General features: G+C 33.5%; 1 protein-coding gene and 1 pseudogene across 1 annotated transcript; both read left to right on the forward strand.

Moving 5' to 3' along the window:
• The first annotated feature begins 5,589 nt into the window (after positions 1-5,589).
• Positions 5,590-13,796, forward strand: LOC139817699 (uncharacterized; annotated as a pseudogene).
• Positions 13,797-20,245: 6,449 nt separating this feature from the next.
• Positions 20,246-22,286, forward strand: LOC139817802 (lysosomal aspartic protease-like). The gene is made up of 7 exons (XM_071786097.1): positions 20,246-20,405; positions 20,905-21,038; positions 21,181-21,380; positions 21,480-21,557; positions 21,690-21,822; positions 21,952-22,050; positions 22,167-22,286. Exons 1-7 carry the CDS (start codon positions 20,246-20,248, stop codon positions 22,284-22,286), a joined length of 924 nt encoding a protein of 307 aa, XP_071642198.1.
• The last annotated feature ends 930 nt before the right edge of the window (positions 22,287-23,216 follow it).

Genomic DNA, 23,216 nt, shown 5'->3' on the forward strand with positions numbered 1-23,216 from the left:
GCCTTTAGTGACATAAATTACAACTTTACAATAGTTTATCATGTTAAGAAAATTGTTACTTTATTGATAAATATATAGTATACAATACTACATTTTTTAATGTTAAAGTTTGAGAAAAATGCAGAATTTATTTTTGTAATTATAAATTATAACAATATCACGTACATTTATGAATTTTGCGCTAACTAATTAATATGATATTGTTTATCGTAAGATAACAAACAAGAATATTAGCTTTTACATAGAAAAAAATAAACCGATTAATTTGTTACTTGCATTGGTATTTTATTTAACTGATGGAAAAAGCAACAGGAAATACTTATAACAAAAAATGATATAATTTTGCAAAAATAATTTGCTCAAAATACATATATTAATAATTAAATTTCAAATTATATAAAACAAAATGGTATGTTAATAAATTAAATAATATATATTTTTTAATTCTTTAAATTTGCAAATATCCATGTTATAGAATAACTTGATGCTTTTGCGTGAACGTTTGAATGTCCCACTGCGCAGGGAAAATAGTAAAAGGCGATTCCAATTTGAAATCCATTGTATACTAAAGGGCTACCAGTATCACCCTGAAATAAAGATGCGATTATTAATAACAAAATTTTAATATTATAAATAACAATAAATTGTTTACTATTGCAAATTGTTGCTATAATAATTTCAGTATTAAGCTTAATTAAAATTGGCATATTTATATTATTAATATTTTTTCGGTGTTGTAAAACATAATAAACATATATGTATCAATTTGTTTTATAATATTAATAATTGACAGTTTACGTCGCACGCTCCTACTCCTTTTCTTGCCATGAAAGTACAAATTCGAGTATTGTTTTCTGCACCCCAATTCCTCTCGCACTCTTTTTGCGGATAAACTCTCAGCTCAATTTCTTGCAAGTTATTCAAAACCTCTGCACCTCGCGGTCCACCATTCTAAAAAGGATAAATGCGTATTTGAACATTCGAAAGAAATGACAAACAATAAATAATTATTACATATCTTCTCACTTGTTACTTTCAATTTGTTATATTATATATAAAAAAAAAATAATGAATTTTTCTTTGAAAAGAGTGCCTTATTTTAGACATTGAACTAGAAAATTCCGATATCATGAGTTCGATATTACCTTTGTTCCCCATCCGGTCAACGTGCACGACTTGCCGTCGAGATTCTCATCGCTTGTCATAAGATTTATCGGTTGCACTAGCTCGTTGTAATTGATAGGAGTTTCAAGATGAACCAAGGCGATATCACGCAGTGGAATTAGGCCGCGTGCTATATAATCTTTGTGGATGCTAACACTTTCTATATCATAAACATCTCCTGATTCGTTCAAGAAGTTTGTGCCAACATGGACCTTTATATTATTTAATCGCCGATCCCTAACAATAAAATAAAGAACATATAAGTAAGTATATACTTAATCTTACATATTATGCCTATTTTATATATTAAAAGACTAGTTTTAGAGTTATATTTCACTAATGAGATATTGACATAGGTTCAGAATGTTTGAATGTAACATACCTTCCAACACAAAGTGCTGCGGTTAATATGTTACGATTATTGAGGATAGATCCACCGCAATAGTGTTTATCGTTATATCTCAATGAAACTTGATACGGAAATTTGCCGATGGGAGCATCCTTTCCACCGATGCCGATGCCGTTGCCGATGCCGATGCCGATGATAAGAGGTGATGGAGCTCCTTATGGACAAAAATAAATTAATCATGTTAATATACGCCAAAATTAATATTTGTTACATTACTACATACACTTTTAACAATAACAATAAAACATTGTGTCAATTTTACGGCTAAGTGAACCGTATTATGCTCAGGAAATAAGTTACAGATTTATTTAGAATAAAAATTTTTTATTGAACAAAAATTTCATCGTTCACACTATATTAATTTTTAACGTTAAAGTTACACGTTATTTAAAGAATACAGAGATACGTATGTATTTTTGTATATCCGTTTATATGTAATTAATTAATTGAAGACTGAAGTTATTGATATTTGAAATTGAAGTTGTAAAAAGTACTATTTTTTTATATAATTAATTATTTTTAGAAGTATTGTATTATATATATGTATATTTATATATGGAGGGGTAAAAACTAAAAACCACAGTGGCGTAAGTAAAATTTTTAAAAATATTTCCTCGTGTGCATAGATGCAATCTGTACAATATATAAATTGCATCTATGCACACGAGGAAATATTTTTGAAAATTTGACTTACATCACTGTGGTTTTTACCCCTCCATATATATATATATATATATATATATATATATATATATATATATATATATTACATATGCGTACAGAAATGTTTACACAAACTATAAATGCTATAAAACGGACATTTATGCTATTACTGATAATTTTGCTTATGTTGGAAAGTAATTATTTTATACTATCTATATGAATTATTAGAAAAACGTAGTTGTACCTTTTTTTATATCTATCTCTATATCGGTTTTTTTATTATGGTAAAATATTTATTATAATAATTTATGAATTCGTACCTTGAATGGCGTATGCCAGAGCGATAAATACGAGACAAGCTAACGCACGCATCTTTGCATATTTAAATCTGGGACTGTAGCGAACAGATGTGATACGCAAAACGAATAAGAGTTAAGTCAAGAGCCGAAGTCTAAGACTATGTGACTAACGAAGCCAAAAACTATGTGTTAGAGCTGAAGTTGAAAAGTAATTGTGTCTTCGCGGCGTTTTCCGCCCTATTTATATCCGAAATATACCCGAAAATGGCCAGAACCCCCCGCGCGAGATTCTCACCACTTTCTACGCGTCTCAAGGGAAGAGATCTTTTAGAAGCTTCTTAGATGCGTAGTTTTGGGCCTCATCTGAACCTCAGCTTATCAACGGCAGTTCGATAACCGTAAGATAAACTAAACATTTACATTAACACTCGGAATTCCGAGATAATGTGCGTCGTCTAAAGTGTTCAAAATTTTAACGTGTCGTCCGAAATTTTAGTATAAAATTTCCGTACGTAACAATAACTTAAATGATGAAATTTTTATAAATTAAAAGATTTCTATTTTAAATAAATCCGTAACTTTCCTGGACCAATTTGTGGGTAATGGTTTTATTTACCTAAATAGGCATTATTTTACTAAGTATTTATAAAGATATAAAGAGAAACAAAAACGGGCACAGTAACAACTGTGCCGCAAACAACAACGTAGAACTACGTCAACTGTCACTATTTCATGTTAAAGTATTCAGCGAAGGAAAGTAGACGTAGCTACGTCAATATTGTACTATCACTATTATTCAACGAAAGACAGTTTGCGGCATAGTTGTTACTGTGCTTGTTTAATTTTTTTTTAAGATTTAGCTCTGTTTTCTGGAAAATTTTTAGTACTGGTTTCACGAAAATCAGTTCACAACGAAAAAACTACTCATTTATTTCATTAACCGATTTTCTCAACAATTGACGCCGAGATGTGAAAAAGTGGAGAGTTGGAAAGGAAGATATAATATTGCTATATATATATTGTCGTAATTGCGATCAACAACTGACCAATTGCATGGTTAATTGCCGAATTGCTTAACCCTTAAACTACACACTACCTAGCTATTTCTCTACTATTTATATAAAGGGGAAACGTTTGTACTGTTGTTCGGGGTAATCTTAGAAACTATTGGACCGATTTTGAAAGTATATATTATATATGAAGTAGGGGTAGAGAATTTCCCGGGGAGTGCTATAGGGTGTATAGTTCTTCGTTACCGATCTTCTGGAAACCGGTTTTTCTAATTTCTTCAATTTTTCAAGAAATAATTGACCGAATTTTAAAGAATTGTATATAAAACAAGGGTAGAATTTCCCGGGGAGTGCCATAAAGTGTATAATTTTTCGTCACCGATCTTTTTTAGAACCGGTATCCGAAAATTTTTCAATTTTTCGGGAAATAATTGACCGAATCTTAAAAAATTGTATATAAAACAGGGGTAGAATTTCCCGGGGAGTGCTATAAACTGTATAGTTTTTTGTTACCGATTTTTATTGGAACCGGTATCTGAAATTTTTCAAATTTTTCGGGAAATAATTGGCCGAATTTTAAAGAATTGTATATAAAACAGGGGTAGAATTTCCTAATAAAGGGGTTACCGATTTCAGTCTAAAAAAATGTATGTAATTGTTTTGATTTTTGCAAATTTTGAGATATCAAGCTAATTTTTTTTTATGGATAAAATATTATTATATTGAATTTGGTGAGAATCGGTGATTACCGATTTTATTCCTTGGTTTTTTAATTGAAAAATCGAGGTTCTGTGTACATCGCGAGCGAGCAATCTCAAAATTCCCGAAAAAACGCTTGGGTAAACCAAGGGATGTTATCACTGATCGGTAAGTGAAATATCGGAAAAGCGGAAATGACTCAATAGTGTGAAACTCGAGTAGAAAAAGACCGGTTACGACATGTTTAATCCACGAAAACATTTATGCGGTCCAATTTGAAATTAGAGGCATTTATAGTTATGATTCAAATTACGAATATCAATTTTATCCGAATGTAATAATTGGGAAAATAGATGCAATATGTGATCATTATCAAGTAAAAAAGTTTAAAACTTAAGCACCTTAAATGTGTTATTCATGCATAAAAGTTAAACTACCGTCTTTAAATCAACCACCCGACACTCCTTATGGTTGTCCACAATAAGGATATTGAAACACAAATGAAGTCGTTTCAAGAAAAACGACTCCCGGGCGAAGCCCGGGTAACCAGCTAGTATATAATATATAATTGTAAGTACGAGTTGTAGAGCTTGATTAAAAATATGAATAGATATCGATAATATTGTTTTAATAAATAAATAAATAAATATATAAAGAAGCTATTTGTCGGCATTTATCGAGACACTTAACAATGTTAGACAATGCTTCTTGTGTTCTTCTTTGTTCGCAATTATTACATTTAATAAGCAGTATAATCGTATTCATCTTGAAGAGTTATTTTATTTTAGTATATCAAATAAAAATTGTATTCATTTTCAAGTTGTGTTTATCTTCTTACAAAATCATGAAGGCATAAAGCAATTTATTATACCAGGGACAAATATGATCTAAATTTTCCTATTTCTCTATTTCTCTTTACGCCTATCGATCACGAAGTCATTTTTGCGATTAATGAGGTAACATTTTTTCTATATAAATTTTACCAATGCTCGAAGTTTTATGAAATTTATAAAGCTTTAAATAGTTTAAATAATGGAATTTTATTATATTTTGCGCTTAATCAATTAAAAAAGTTTGTAAAACATTTTAAATCTTTTTTCATTTTGTCACATATTTTAAATCGCAATATAATTGCATTTGATAGTTTATCTTTTAATATAATATAGATCGTTCTGGCCAATTAATTTATCTGTAACAAAAGCTTTTCAATTGTGACAGAGGCCGGTGTATACATATAAAGCAATATATACGCTTACTATATTTTTGTTAGATTTCCACACGGAATGTGTAAATTAAAAAAATTTTTTACATATTTTAGATTATTAACAAAATGCACACACAAAGGTTTATTTTCCTTTATATTTTAAATTATTAATTAATGAAGTAGTATAAGCAGTTAATTAATTATTTAATAAGTATAAATTATCAGTTATAGTAGATAAAGATCGATATCTGACGTATTAAAGATAAAATGAAATAATATTGTAAAAACTAATTTTTAACGTGGCTAGAAATGTGTCCCATATAGTATTCGAGTGTATATGTATCTCATCTTTCTACAGGATCCAAATACAAGAGAATATCTCCAGTTGGCTTTAGCCAGAGTTCTAGAATTACAACGAGAGATCAGGGAAGGAGCATACATCGCAGAAACTGATAATGGTGATCAAGGTAATGCAAAACTCTTCTCGTACTTTATATCCTTTCATGCATTGCGTAACTTGTACACTCGAAATCACCGGCAAGAACTTTTACAACATTGTGCAATGGAATAAGATGACATTCCAGACCTTCCTTACAAAGTTTTGAACAAAGCTCGTTTCCTTTGCCCAATATACTAGGTGCGCAACTAAGTTTCCGGGTTTCACACATAGATGGCACCAATAACACATGTACTCGATTTAAATGTTTGAAGTTGTCTGAAGTTATAGCTTGGACATCTGTTAACAATAACCAGTCGTTATACCAATACATATCGCAACGCAAAAATATTTTTTCTAACAATGGAGATGTCGAATTTTGTGCCAAATAAACAGCATTTGCGGGAAGCTTTGCTTTTCTGTTTTAACTTGAAAAAAAATGCAGCTGAAGCACGTCGTTTGCTTGAGGAGGCCTACGGCGAACATGCACCATCGAAAACTACCTGTGAAGATTGGTTTAAACGCTTCAGAAGTGGCGATTTCGACACTGAGGACAAGGAGCGCTCCGGAAGACCAAAAACAATTGAGGACGCCGATCTGCAAGCGTTATTGGATGAAGATGATACGCAAACACAAAATCAACTTGCGGAGGCATTAAACATGACTCACCAAGGTATTTCCAAACGTTTACATGCCATGGGAAAAATTCAAAAGGAAGGAAAATGGGTGCCGCATGAGTTGACTGAGAGACAGATGGAAAATCGAAGAGCCACTTCCGAAATTTTGCTTTTGCGGCATGAAAGAAAGAGTTTTCTTCATCGAATTGTTACTGGCGATGAGAAATGGATATATTTAGAGAATCCCAAACGCAAAAAATCGTGGCTTTCACCTGGTGAAAAATCAACATCGACGGCACGACCAAATCGTTTTGGAAAGAAGACAATGTTCTGCGTTTGGTGGGACCAGAAAGGAATCGTGTACTATGAGCTGCTGAAACCGGGCGAAACTGTCAATGCGCATTGCTACCAACAATAACTGACCAATTTAAACCATGCATTGCTCGAAAAACGGCCAGAATGGTATACGAGACACGAACGAGTGATATTGCAGCACGACAACGCTCCGTGCCATCGCAGTTCCATCGTCCAGGACACCATCAAAACGCTCAAATGGGATCTGCTACCGCACCCGCCGTATTCGCCAGACCTGGCGCCTTCCGATTATCACTTGTTCCGGTCGATGGCGCATGGCTTGGCTGGGCTACACTTGACCAATTTCGAAGAAGTGCAAAATTGGTTGGATAAATGGTTTCGGTCCAAAGACGCGTCGTTTTATCGTCGCGGTATTCATGTATTGCCAGAGAGATGGCGAAAATGTATAGTTAGCGAAGGACGATACTTTGAATAAGCCATTTTTTGTATTTCTCTTGAAATTTTTCATTTTTTATTGATAAAAAAAACCCGGAAACTTAGTTGCGCACCTAGTATTACGACAAACTTTTTATGTCAAAATGACTTATTTGAACAATTAGTTGTCATAATGAAATGACATATTTATAAAACAAAATTTATTTCTCTATTGCTGATAATGGGAACAAGTAAAGATGGAAGTATCCATAGGGCTTATATCAATTGTCACAGATATCTTGAAAAGTTCTGCATGAAATTAAATTCCATGCAGTATAGGAATCATATGGAACGACGTCAATCCGTGTGCAACTAGGTGGAAACCATTTTCGTATGATATCTTAGCAATCTCGTCAAATTCACGCATGACTCTCAATGCGACATGATAGCCCAGTAAAATGACTCGAAATTTGTCAATTTGGAGGAAATAATACTGACTGGGCTGAAACTTTGTAAACAGGCTTGTTTTAGGATACTATTCAACATATTAAAAGTCCCCACGTGTAGACGTTACGTTGCGGGCAGGGGAGGGTTCAAAAGGTCCAAAAAATTAGTTTTTCGCAAATAACTCGGAAAATATCAACTTTACGGATATTTATGTAAATATCAAAATTGTAGCTTACAAAATTCCGCACAATTTCGTTTTTTATTCAAGTCTGTACGACCAAATAAAGCAGAGATAGAATTTTTTTAAACACCAGTAGTTTTGCGACCCAACAAAAACGCGTACGTGCTTCGCGAATTTTTTGCTAATATCTCGAAAATAGACTTTCGAATCGAAAAATGTTTTAAATAAAAGTTGTAGAGAATCTAATTACGAACAATTTCGTGTTTTATTCATTTCTGTACAGTGAAAAATCGAGGAAATATAAATATTTAAATAATTTATAACCGCCATAGAAGAGATACGATGGAAATTAGTTGTTAGTCTTCTTCTTCTTCTTCTTCATTTGCACTATTTGAATAGTCTTCATCCGATTCGGAATCGTTCATTTCGTCAGATACAAACATATTTAGGCAGCCGTTCTGTTTGCAATTAGCACAGAGGTCAGAACATCTTAACCCTGCCTTTTTGCAGCCACATGACCCGGTGCAATTTGATTTGCATTTACATGCTATTAATTTAAGAAAAAAAATAAAAAAATTAATAAATTAATAAATTAATAAAAAAAATTAAAAATAAATAACAAATAATAAATAAATAATAATAATAATAAATAATAAATAATAATAATATTAATAAAATAGTATATAATAAATTAATTTTTTTACATAAAAAATATCTGTCACACTTCAAATTCGTTTTTTCTTATTCAGAAATTCTTTTTCTAGCATTCTTTAAGTCCTTAAGGGGATGCTGGAGCCGTCTGTTTTACCGGCATTTTTTGTCGGCACGTAGCGTCGTATTAATTTGACAGAATTAAAAATCCTTCTCCAGAATTACAGTACATACATTAATGATTCGGGGAAACTCCGATTTTATATAGAAAACGAGAAAAAATTACGGAAGTACAGATTTCCTTATCCTACTCTTATCCCAATATGGCGTCTCGAGTTGCGGCGAGCTGTCAGCTCGTCACAAGATGTATTTCATATAAGAGATATACCATTGGTACGAACGCGAAAACAAGTTTCCCCGAATTGCACAACAAGAAAAACATCGATAAACCCCTCAAATCAAGATTTGGAAGCGTAATATAAAAGTATAATGTCGGTGTGCATCGTGCGTATGTGTGCGTGCAATGTAGCGTGCTATCCTTGTCTATATCTTTGTCTATACAAGGACAGATATAGTTCGCCGGTCTTCTTTACCGACGCCGATCGAGTTCGGCTACGGCTCCAGCATCCCCTTAAAGTCCTTCTGTACCATTTAAAAATTACTAAATTTGCGGCGACGAAATTAAGTATTCTTATTTAATTAATAATTATCTTATATTTTTTTCTCATTCGCACTACTTTTAGCTTTAATTTGCGTGTTTGATCATTAAGCTTCGTCAATTTGTTTGTGAGTTATGATTTTTTAAATAAAACGAGTCATAACGTGTTTGCCACGCCGCGCGTTGCATACCGACTTCGGACTCTTCTCAATCTTTAATACCTATGTACAGTACTATCGGTCCTAAAAATATCGGCCTAGTACCAAACGATTCAGAAAGACCCCAAGAATAACTTCTGACACTTCAATAGGTACAGAAAAATGTTAAGGACACGTTTTTTCATCATTTCAGGCGACTCATAGTGATGATCTGCTATACATATGTAAACTTACCTGTCCTTTGAAACGCTAGTTTCCCATCACAGTGCATTTAAAATTACATGTCATAAACTCTATTTTATAGTAAATTTTGTCAGCTTTAATTTCGGTCTCTTGAAGTTTTTTCGTAAAGTTAATAGAAACGGAGATATTTACAAAAAAGGAATGATAATGCAATTTTTCCACAATTTATCAAAAATACAGCAATATTCATGAACTTTTTTTTAAATAAAACATACTTTGCGAAGGACTTATACTACTCCAGCACGTTCATATATATATGAAGTAATGAAAACAAGGTAAAATAAATTTTTGAAAAATTATTATCCATATATTTTTGGACTAAAATGTTAATTTAACAAAAATTGATTTTTTTTTCTTCAATATTTAAACGCCTGTAATTCATCAACGTTTTAATGAAAAAAGGTCTACGACGTCTCATTTTAAAGATAATTAAAATATCTTCAAGAAAAATACACAACATTACTGTCTCCAACCAATTAGAAAAAGTTATTTTCCAAAATGCACTAAAAAATGACATTTTTTCATGTTTTTTGCTCTTAACTTCAAGCTATCTTTACCAAAATGGATTCATGCATACATCAACATGTTCAAAATTTTATTCTCTTTAACTTTCATTATACATACTATATGTGTACGACCTATACTTTCAGAGTTAATACTGATTTTTACATGCAAAACATCCACTATCAACATAAAATAAAATTGTCTTTTAATTAATAACTTGGCGAATTTGGACCTTACAGAAATGAATAAAAAACGAAATTGTTCGTAATTAGATTCTCTACAACTTTTATTTAAAACATTTTTCGATTCGAAAGTCCATTTTCGAGATATTAGCAAAAAATGCGCGAAGCACGTATGCGTTTTCGTTGCGTCGCAAAACTACTGATGTTTAAAAAAATTCTATTTCTGCTTTATTTGGTCGTACAAACTTGAATAAAAAACGAAATTGTGCGGAATTTTGTAAGCTACAATTTTGATATCTACATAAATATCCGTAAAGTTGATATTTTCCGAGTTATTTGCGAAAAACTAATTTTTTGGACCTTTTGGACCCTCCCCTGCCCGCAACGTAGCGTCTACACGTGGGGACTTTTAATATTGTTACGCCCGTGCTGTCCTCGTGTCGCGCATATATGCGAGTCGCCCGTTATTTAATGTCGCGTCGCGAACCGTCCTTAGCGACGGATGCTGTTTACTAATATTGATTGCGAGATGCTCAATTAACTATTGATTTTCCTGTTATACCTGATGTTCAGATTTACTCTGGGACGCGTCTCGTTCGGACGTGTCGTCCCGAGCTCCTCTATTATATCGAGAGTCGTAATAAAGAGCTACTGATTTCTAAACGAGTCATCTTATTTGTGCGAGAGTGTCGTGACACGCGCCGCGAGTGTGAAAGTGAGAAATTGTGTGGCGAACGCTCGTCGGCGTGTAACAATGACGGCATTTCCGTGTCGTACGCGTGATATATAGAACAAAATGTGACTTGTTTTATTTTCCAAAAAATTTTGACGACTTATAGACAAGGCAAATTATAATATCTCATAGATATGCGAAGAAATTTTTTGATAAAAATTTAAAAATTAAAAATTTAATTTTTGATTGTTAAATACCTTTATTTATTTCTTTTTGTTCTTTTTATCTCCCAAATCTAAAATGCAAACCGTAATACGAATAAATATTTTAGCAAGACATTTTATGCTTCTGTGTATGTATGAGTTAATATTTAATCCTTATGATCACAAACTAGCAATCGTCAAATTTATTAAAATATTTCTGTTATTTTAGACGCATCGGGCAGTGAAGAAGATTTAACGAAGGAAATCCTTAGTAAAGTATTTCAAGATCTACCCGGGACACCCAATTCTCTCACTAAAATAATAGACAGGGAAACACGCTGGAGAAATCACCGTATGGATGCCGTTCACAGTAAAAGGATACAATTACTGGGTTTCGATACTTGTCGGAGAATGGCCCTTGAATTCATGAAAACCATCATGCAGGAATCATACGAAATAAATCCTCCTCGTTAAATACGATCGGACTCGACAATCTTCAACGAAACGAACCGTTGCATTCGGAAGGTAGAATTCTAGCGAGTGATTTTCATAAACGGGAATCGAACGCGCAAGAAATTCGAGCGAGAATGTTGAGAAGTTTGGATTTGCATTTGGCCGCTAAACAAAGAGACTATACGTCCAAATTAATGAGATCAGCTATTTAATACTGCGTACGACACCTTCAAGTGAAAGTAAATTGTTGAGTGCGGAAATTTCAAAATTCAATATATTCTTCAATATATGCCGCGTTATTGGCATTATTAATATAATGAAAATTCAGCGTGTATGTTCATACGATATCTCTCTCTTTACTTATTAAAATGGTATCAATATTTCCTTCATTCGTGATAATTAAATAGGATAAAAACTATAAATGTGCATTTATTCAATTCTGTTTAAAAAAATTGTTTTAATTTTTAATATTTTTTTATTATTAAATTATTTCGCTGATCGGTAAGTGAAATATTGGAAAAGCGGAATTGACTCAATAGTGTGAAACTCGAGTAGAAAAAAACCGGTTACGACATGTTTAATCCACGAAAACATTTATGCGGTCCAGTTTGAAATTAGAGGCATTTAGTTATAATTTAAATTACGAATATCAATTTCATCCGAGTGTAATAATTGGGAAAATGGATGTAATATGTGATCATTGTCAAGTAAAAAAGTTTAAAACTTAAGCACCTAGAAGATTAATATAGAGAAATTTATATTTCTAGATTCTTTAATATTAACTGATTTAATTTTATTTACTACTTTTTGCAGTGGAACATAATACATATGATAATACCATGTCCTACACATACGTGCCAGAAGGAGAAGAATTTTCTATTACTTACCGCAATGAAAGGTGGCAAAGTGGCAAATTGTACGGGAACTTTTCTATCGATAACGTAAAGGTAAGTCATCGTCAAGTAAATGATATATTTAATTCTAATCACAGTCATAATCTACGAAAATTTTCTAAAAAGCACATGTTGCTATTATAAAAAAAAAAAAAAAAAAAAAAACGCGCAATTATACTTTATTAATAATGTCAACGTTTCGTAGATTGGTGGCCTATTGATTACATCCCAGAAATTTGGAGAAGTATTCAATTTTTTGACAGACTTATGGGACATCAGTCTATAAGTCTGTCGAAAAATTGATACTTCTCCGAACTTCTGTGATGTAACCTTTAGGCCACCAATCTACGAAACGTTGACATTATTAATAAAGTATAATTGCGCGTTTTTTTTTTTTTTTTTTTTTTATTATTAGACGTATGTCAACCACGAATTATATGTCCGAATTTTCTCCGCATCTGCACGGAGGGGCGCGGTTTTTTCGGAAAAAAACTTTTCCATGATTCATGGCTCTAGTGGACTCGAACCTGGTTCCTCAGATTACGAGTCTGGCGCTCTACCACTAGACTACACCGCCGCCCTTCTGCAATGGTAGCTTTCAACTACCTTAAATAAATTATTATTGAAATAAATTAATAAATGTTTGATAAGTTACGGATTATTAATATGGATTACTAACATTGACTTTCGTTTAAAGGTGAACTGTAACAATTAAGATTTCTCATCTGCCCCGTATCAATTTCGTCATAGGTAGTAAGAAGTTTGAACTCTCTGGTAACGATTATATCGTAAAGGTAAAGAATATTATTATATAAAGGTTTAAATTGTTTTTAAAATATTAGATGCCATATTTAATGATGTCATATTTAATGTCTCATAGGTCAAAGAAGGCATATGCATTTTCGGATTCTAAGATAATCCAATTAATTTGAATAGGATAGAATGGATTTTGGGCGATTTATTCATACGCAGATATTACACGGTATTCGACATGAAGAACAAACGAGTGGGATTCGCTATGGCCAAAAATTGAATCTTGATTGCCTTCTCATGAAGTTATCATTAAATATTAGAAAATTTAAATGACAATCAATCAACAAATAAGTCAAAGTTTTTTAGAATATATCGACTCGCATGTGCCTATTGGCCTGTAATTTTTATTTGTTATTATTTATGTGTTGGTATGTGGTATATTGCGATATTATTTTTACCAACTATTTGGTACATCTTGTTCTTTCAGCAATTCGCGAATTATTAGATATTGTGAATACAACTTGTATATGAGTCTATTAAAATGAAGTATATATTTTTTACACTAAATATTGATTTCATATATCGCCCTTTCAATCTTATCTTAATGTAGTATCCCGAAAAATATTATCTTGTTTAATTTATGTTAATGTGTTGTTTATTTTCTTGTTTAATATTATCTTATAAATTTTCTGCCTACATACGAGTACGAGATATCATATAACATTCTGCTTATATGTATAAGAGTATGACATACCGCATTTGTAAACAAAATATATATAACTTTTTACGTTTCTTATGCTTACACAAACGTATATACGCATAAATCTTTTTCTTATTAATAAGAATTGTCTAAAATTTTCGACACATAGATACCAAATTGTCGATACGAATAATTATCATGTCGTATGTTTTCTAATTAATAAATTGTTATTGCAAAACTGGTTTAGGTATCTCACTATCGTTAATATTGTAATCTTATATTTTAAAATTGTTTTTTTTTAGAAGCTTGCATATTGTATTAACTACAGTTAGTGTTAAATAAAATATGATACACAAAGAAAGATTATCAAGTAATTCGGTCTTTAACCGACTTTTACCCAACAGTATATTCTGATAGATCATGGCATACTTTCTTTGTAAACTTTTTGAATTTTTGCAATATCTTCAAAATTGAAGAAAATATAGTACACGAAAATGTGCGTGACGTCATAATGTTGTTGCGAAATCTTTTGAAGTTGCCGTCATCAAAGAAACTTTAGAAAGCTATAACTTTCTCAAATTTAGGTTTTTTTTTAAATTCAAAAAGTACTAAAAATCGGCTTAGATTCTCTACATTAATTATGGATACCGCTTAATAAAAAAATTTTACTTGAGAACCCAATTTTGATACATGACGTGTAACAACGTTAAAATTTTCTTGCAATGCACGTTTGCAAAAATTTTATATGATTACAAGCCAATGTCTCTACTTCAATATTAAAAGATAATGTCACATTATATAAATAATAGTAGCTAAACATCTTGTGTTATGCAATTTACGTTGCATTTTATTATATTTTTGACCAACTATTAATTCCAATATGAAGGATATAGATTAAATTACTGAAAAGAGCTATTGGGTTGTTAGAAGCTTAATGTTTATAGAACTTTTAAAATAACTCTTTAACTAAAAAGAATAACTGTTTATTTGCTTTACCGTCCTCCTTTTCACCTTCTTATAAAGACAAGAACGTAAATACGTAGTTGTATATAAGCAGCGTTCGGAAGGATAGTGATCGACTCTTCATGGCAATCGTGGTGCTCAACTTTGTAGTAATCAATGCAAAGTTACATGAGTGAGTACATATTATGTACAGACATTGCACATTTATATCGACGTCCGCGTGATAAATACTGTATAGAGATCGCGCTTTCAACTTCTTGGAATCAACGCAGAATTCGCAATAAATACTTCAATAAATACGATAATTGTACACCAAGTACGTGGGAAAAACGCGTTTTTAAAGTCCCAATAAAATGAGCAGACTAAGAGATGCTTTAAGGATCCCTTTGAACTTCTTATCTTAAGTGAAATCAGCGTACGTTGTGTACAGAGCAACTTGCATTTAAAGCACTTAAATTACATTCTAATGCGTAAATATATAAATGTAGGTAACATTTAATTCTTAATGCCAAAATGTAGCTTTAATAGTTTTTAAATAAGAAGTGCTTGAAAATGATCAAATAAATTATCCGAAATTCGTAATTATGTTCTATGATATTTGTACATTCTTGTTTATATGATACATATATGCGTATAACATAATGGAATGTTCTTTATGTTGTTTCAAGAATCCCGTTATACAGGACATACACCGTTGGAAAATCTTCGACGGACAATAATATGATACAGCTCCGTTTGGCTACGGTTACTCTGACTAATTATAATAAGAATGTTCAATACTATATGGTATTATCAAAATTGGAACTCCACCGCAGATGTTTAGAATACTTTTCGACACTGGTTCCTCAGATCTCTAGGTGCCATCCACAAACTGCATCCTGCTTAGCCAACCTGCTTGCTGTAAGTATATCATAATAATCGCCATCTCTTCGATATTCTATTATTTATACATGTAATGAAATTTATAAATGAAATGTATCTTTAATATCTTGATATGGCGTTTTTCAATTTAATAACGAATAATATTTTAGTATAATATTTTCTTTAAAAAGTTGATTACAATGAATAACAAGAGAAACTTATTTTTATAAAATTAAATGTGTACAAATATGATTGATATCTGAATTTAATGGACATTTATTTTTGCAGGAGAACATATTCGATTCATTTAATTCTCAACTGCCCGAGGGTTGTCCGCTTGACTAAGCGAACATCTTTCGCTCTCTAGATTCCCGCTACACGCTCCTTGAATACGTGCAACAATCCCGACGAAATAAATTAATTATCGATCCGGTTAGGCGGAAGCTCGCGTACTCACGAGATCCTCGACGATTCTGCTCTAATCTTGAGGTCGCTCGTCGCTCCTCGTGCGATCCGGTCGAGAAAGACCGCCGATTCGCACCACTCGGCATCTGCGGCCGACTCGCGCGTCCACAGTATGCAATATTTTCACCTGTTTTTCTCTCTTTTTCTTTTTCTCTTTTTCTGTCTCTCTCTCTCTCTCTCTCTCTCTCTCTCTCTCTCTCTCTCTCTCTCTCTCTCTCTCTCTCTCTCTGCTTTCGTACCCGAAAATCCTACGCCACGCTTCGATTTCCGTTTCCGCGAGGCTCGCGTTTTCCACTGCTTCTAATAGCTGCGAGCACTTTCGTCCTACCGTCGGTTTGTTTGTTTTTCCACAGAGATAATTTTGTTCGATGCACGTATATACGTGCATGCGATACACGCTTTCTTTGGTTGCAGTCTTGTCTGCACGAACCGCCTGTTATGCATCGCGCAATGTAGATCCACGACGAAGTGCCTGCCGCGTGAGATCGCGAGAGCACTTGTGATTAATCATTTACATTCATCAGCAAATTAGAAATAAGAGACAAAGGGGAAACGTTTGCTTGCAGACTTCCTGTACCATGGATCAGAATCTAACACGTCTACAGAACCCTCACCGATTTTTGAGAGAAAATTGTTTCCTGGAAAAGGAAGACCCAAGTAAGCCTATCGCCGGTTGATTATTTAATTTCTTCAATTTCTCCCACGATACTTCCGGATCTCTAAGCTAATCGTTCGTTTTTATATTTAACACATTATTGACTATCAAAATTCGACGTTAGATCTAATTTAAAATACATAATACTTAAACTGATTATTGATTACCCAAATTACTTAAAAGCCGACAGTTAAATATATATTACCTGAACACATTTCTCAATCAATTTAGAGAAAAGGCTGTTTTACTAGATCAGGACTAGATCTTTGTTGCCTATAAATAATATTGATAATATAATTTAATTATGTGATAGCACTGTTCTATAACTTTTGGTCGAAACTACGTTTCAAGTAACGCCCGAAAGTAACGGCGCGTGGTTTGCTGATGGGGTAATAAATTACATAAATTCACGCAAATAATATTATTAGGCAATCAAAATCCAATATTTTGACCATAAAACGGCCTTTTCTCTAAATTAATTGTATTATCATATCGGTATTGTCATATGTTTGACATTTCCCAAATTCTAAACTAAAAATATGTCCTATAGCTTGCAAGGTAATGAGATAAAGGAAGATCCGTTTGCATTCCAGGATGTTACAGCTGGCGCGTCATACCAGCAAGGAGGCCCGTGCCCACTTCGGGCCAATCTCCGGGCCTGGCCATCCCAAGCACCAGTCGGGCAATCCCTGTGCCAATCGGGACCAGGAGCGTGACGGATCAGGAAACCTGTTCGTCCCCAAGCTGGAACCACCCTCGGGGTTGTCGCGTTTGAGCTAAGCGAGGCCGAGTGCGACTTCGATCGCGGTCACAACTAGTCAACGAAACGTCCGTGACTTCGTAATCGCGGTGTAAATAGCGTGTAAAAGCCTCCGACGCGTACGCGGGAACCCCTCGCCGTAAGGTAAAAGAGAAGAGAGAAGAGTTAAAAAAAAAGTAAATAGCGAGAGAATAAAGAGGAGAGTATAAAAGTAAGAGAAAAAAAATCGCGCGAGAATTTATGTAAGCTGCGGTCCGTCGTTTCGTTAATGCGAATTGGCGCCTCGCGTCCGATCGCCAGCCACTCAAGTGATAATACCACGTGCTCCTTCGTCCTACGCCCCGGCCCACGTCGACGAAAACGCGTCCGTCAGCTCGACCACCGTGCTCCGTAAACTGCCAGGGGCCGTTTCCGAGCGAGATCGGTCCGATCCACGTCAAGATTATTTCTCGGCTTAACTATATTAAGGCTAAAAACGATTTAGGCAAAAGATCGCGAACGCGCCGCGATTGATCGTATAAACAAAGTTAAGTTTAACGAGAGACAGAGAATCTATGAATCAGAGAATAAGCTGCCGTTTATTGGTTCCTCTCCGGGTGGAACCGCCAAGTTTTATGCATCGCGTCGCTCGGGCCTGCTCGTGCGAGCGCTTGAGCGGAGCGGGTCGAGCTCTACGTTTTTGTCTGTTCTATATTCGTGGCGGAAAAAAAAGCAGGTGGAACGCCGGACGAGCGTTTCGACGACGACGATCCGTATAAACTGCCACGTTTTATTCCACACGCTTCGTGTAATAATTCTAGTTAGTTAAATTGGCGGTGCTATACGCGCGATCCGCATCCACCTCGGATTTCTTCCCTCCACGCGACGATCTCTGTACGCGGGTATATCTGCCTCCGAAAGCACGTGAACCGCACGTACGCCCTCCCCTCTCCCTCCCCCCCGCATTCAGACTTCTAATCGTTACGATGAAAATACGACGCGAACGCGCGACGACTGCAATTATACTGTAAAAGTCTAACGGTAACTGCCATCTTACTCTATTACGAAGCGACCAACGCGACCGCGAAGAAACTTACGATCGATCGAGACCGCCCCGCGAATCGTTATCCGACAATTGCACGTGTCTCTCTCTCCCTTTTGGCGCGAGAAATTATTGAGGTACACGAGAAGAGTACTGTTTCGCGAATGTCATCGCAACCTTGATACCACGTGTTGCCATCGTGCCGAAACGTCACCCGTTGGCTGGTTGGGTTTACCGTTCACACTCGGTCGGGTGACGATGATTTTTCGGTCGGCCAGTTTAAATTTCCCCGTGCCCTCCGTCTCATCACCCCCTGTTATTTCAGCCCTCGAGTCATGCGCGAGGTGGAGGAAAGCGAAAAAGGAGTCGCCCTGTTGATATATCGTTTATCTTTACGACACACGGAATGATTTACTACGAAATTCGTACTATTGTGTTTTAGACGACTTTAGATTGTTTATATTTTATTTACTTTGTAAAATATACAACACTAATTCCATATTGGAAACGTGCCTGTGTGTTTCTTTACCCGTCTGTCCATCTCCTGTCCGCTAAAATCTATAATGGCAAATCTGTTTTGCAGAAATGCACAAGTTGATTGACGCAAGAGGTGCAATACAACTTTTATGAGACAGTGTAGAAAGAACTTTTTTTTCCTTCACAAAAAATATTGATTTTATCGTTGTTCTCTCTTCGCGATGCTGATTGAAGCTTTAGGTATATGTTGTGCTTATTTCGTACCATTATCACGCAAATTAGATATTTTAATAGTTTAAATGTTAACAAGATTAATTTTATTCATTACGCTTGAAATTATGATTTATTTCACCTTGCTTCTCTCCTGATTATTCCTAATTAAATTGCAATACTTTGTCAATTTTCCAGACTTTTGATTTTCACGAAAGCCGGATTTGAAAGCCCGAATTCTTAGAAATTCGAGGTATTCTTGGAAATGTAAAATATTCTTGACAATTGAGAAAATTTTTAGAAACTGACAAAATTCTTTATGTTGATAAAGTTCTTAAATTTGACAAATTCTTTATGTTGATAAAATTCTTAAATTTGATAAATTCTTTATGTTGATAAAATTCTTTAATTTTCGGCAACTGACCAATCGCATTGGTCAATTGTATCAAATCTGTATCAAGAAAAAGGCATTTTGAAATTCGGAATAAAGTGAGCAAACTAATTACACTCTATAGATGCTTTGAGAATTCCTTCGAAAATCTTATTTTAAGTGAGATTAGCGTCGTGTGATATCCTCTTTTCATGATGACACCAATCTCACTTAAAATACCCAATTACATTCTAACGAGTAATGCAGATAGCATTTATTTCTTAATGCCAAAATGTTGAGGCTTTAATAGTTTTTAAATAAGAAGTGCTTGAAAATGATCAAATAAATTGTTAGAAATTCGTATTTATGTTCTACGATGTATGTACATACATTCGCGTTTATACGATACATATACTATAACAAATATTATAACAAAATTTTTTTTATGTTGTTTCAAGAATTCCGTTATACAGGACATCCTTTGTTGAAAAATCTTCGACGGAGACTACGACGAGACACCGGCGTTCATCGGGAATGCCGGGGTTGGGTATAAATCTAGATTATAAAGATCTTCAGTACTACGGTACTATCGCAATTGGAACCCCAGCGCAGAAGTTTAAAATACTTATCGATATTGGTTCATCAGATCTCTGGGTACCATCCAAAGACTGCGACGTTAGCCACCCTGCTTGCTGTAAGTATATCGTAACATCGCTACCTCTCTCTCCGACATTCTATTATTCCTATATGTACATACATTTGTATTTAAAAAATTAATGTTTTAAGTATTAAAATAATCTTAATAATTTTTTTCTTGTTTAATGATTGATATCAAGTAAAAATATAAGATAAGAATAATGCTGTAGAATTGTATCTATTCCATTTACATTTCAAGTAAAGTTATAAAATCTTTAAAGCAACCGTTTCAAAGATTCGAATCAGTGGCAAAGTAAATATTATGTAGCTAAGTTCCATACTTACATACTCTTTTATTTACATTATTTAGCAACTTACTTTAAAGATACAAATAATTTCTTATACAAAACAGCTCACATGTTAAGCAAAAAATGTAAACATAAATATAGTTGATGATTTAACTACTGTTAGTTATATATTTAGATTAATATAGAGAAACTTATATTTCTAGATTCTTCAATATTAACTGATTTAATTTTATTTATTACTTTTTGCAGTGAAACATAAAAAGTTTGATCGTACAAAGTCCACCACATACGTTCGAGAGAGAACCAGGTTCAATATATCGTACCACAATGAAAAGTGGCAAGAGGTCAAATTGTACGGACAGATATCAATCGATAACATAATGGTAAGTCAAGTAAATGATATATTTAATTCTAATCACAGTCATAAATCTATGAAAATTTTCCAAAAAGCACATGTTGCTATTTTTCTCCGGAAAAAAAAACCGCGCGCAATTATACTTTATTAATAATATCAACGTTTCGTAGATTGGTCCCCTTTGGGTTACATCACAAATTTTTGGAGAAGTATTAAAATTCCCGACACAATTTTGGGACCAGTTACAATGTGACGGCGTTCTGGGAATTGGTTATTCCGAATCATCTCTCTTAGGGACGCGTAGTGTCTTTGCAAATATGATTCGTCAACACGTGGTGTCCCAACCAATTATTAGCATCTATCTCAATCGGTATGTATCTTTCCGTATGCCTCACGTGTGTTTAATATTATTTTCTGAATTACATACTTTGTCTTTCCATGCAATGTAAAAAATATACAACCTATACAGAAAATACGAGAACTCCCCTGACGGCGGTTTACTGATATTAGGCCAACCCAATCATGCCCATTACGTGGGCGAGTTTACGTATGTGGATGTTAGCCGCAAAAAATATTAGCAATTTAAAATGGATAAGTATGTAGTTTTTTTCTAAATTAGACGTATATTAACCACGGATTATATGTCAGCTAATTGCATGGTAATGCTATCTCACTGTAGGATTCAAGTACAAAATTACAACTTTTGCTCGAAAGGCTGTCAAGCTATCGTCGACATGGGCTTCTCTAAAATAAAAGGACCACCGCAGGATATCGCAGAACTTAAGAGACAGATCAATGTTACTACTGATCGGGTAATTGATTATTCCTTTCTGCAATGGTAGCTTTCAACCACCTCAAATGAATTATTGAAATAAATTAATAAATGTCTGATAAGCTACGGATTATTAATATGGATTACTAACATTGACCTTCGTTTAAAGGTGCCATGCGACGATGATTATATTTCTAATTTGGCCCCTATCAATTTCGTCATAGGTGGTGAGACGTTTCGACTCTCTGGTAAAGATTACATCCTGAAGGTAAAGAATATTATTATATAAAGGTTTAAATTGTTTTTAGAATATTAGAAATATCATATTATGCCATATTTAATGTCTTATAAGTAACAGAAAACAATTGCGTCCTCGGCTTCCAGGATAAGCCGATTGATATTTATCCTGTGGAATGGATTTTGGGCGATGTATTTATTCGCAGATACTACACCATGCTCGACATGGAGAACGACCGACTGGGATTCGCCCTTGCAAGAAATTAAATCTTGATTGCCTTCTCATGAAGTTATCATTAAATATTAGGAAATCTAAATGACATTACTAAACAAATAAGTCATAGTTTTTTTAGAATATCAACCAACATATGGTCTGTAATTTTATTTGGACTATTTATATAGTATAATTTAAAATTAATACGTATGTGAGAATTAGAAGAAAGCGATATTATTCTACCAACGATTTGGTACATCTTGTTCTTTCGGCAACTATCGAATTGTTAGATATTGTGAATACAACTTGTATATAAGTCTCTTAAAATTATAATTATATATTTTTTACACTGAATATTGATTTCATATATCGCCCTTTCAATCTCATCTTAATGTAGTCCCGAAAAATATTATCTCCTTTAATCTTATAAATTTTCTGCTTACATACGAGTACGAGATATCATATAACATTCTGCTTATATGTATTAAGAGTATGACATACCGCATTTGTAATCAATATATAACTTTTTACATTTCTTATGCTTACACAAACGTAAACACGCATAAATCTTTTGCTTATTAATAAACATTATCTAAAATTTTCGACACATAGATACTAAATTGTCGATACGAAAATTATCATGTCGTATGTATTCTAATTAATAAATTGTTATAATATTGCAAAACTGGCTTAGGTATCTCACTATCGTTAATATTATAAACTTATATTTTGAAAATTTTTATTTTTAGAAACTTGCATATTGTATTAACTACTGCTAGTTTTAAATAAAATATGATACACAAAGAAAGATTATCGAGTAATTTTGATACATGATGTGTAACAACGATAATATTTTCTGGCAATACACGTTTGCAAAAATTTTATATGATTACAAGCCAATGTCTCTACTTTAATATTAAAAGAAAATATTACATTATATAAATAATGGTAGCTAAACATCTTGTGTTATGCAATTTACGTTG

The sequence above is a fragment of the Temnothorax longispinosus genome, chromosome 8 (genome assembly GCF_030848805.1).
Source record: "Temnothorax longispinosus isolate EJ_2023e chromosome 8, Tlon_JGU_v1, whole genome shotgun sequence".
NCBI classification, from domain to species: domain Eukaryota; kingdom Metazoa; phylum Arthropoda; class Insecta; order Hymenoptera; family Formicidae; genus Temnothorax; species Temnothorax longispinosus.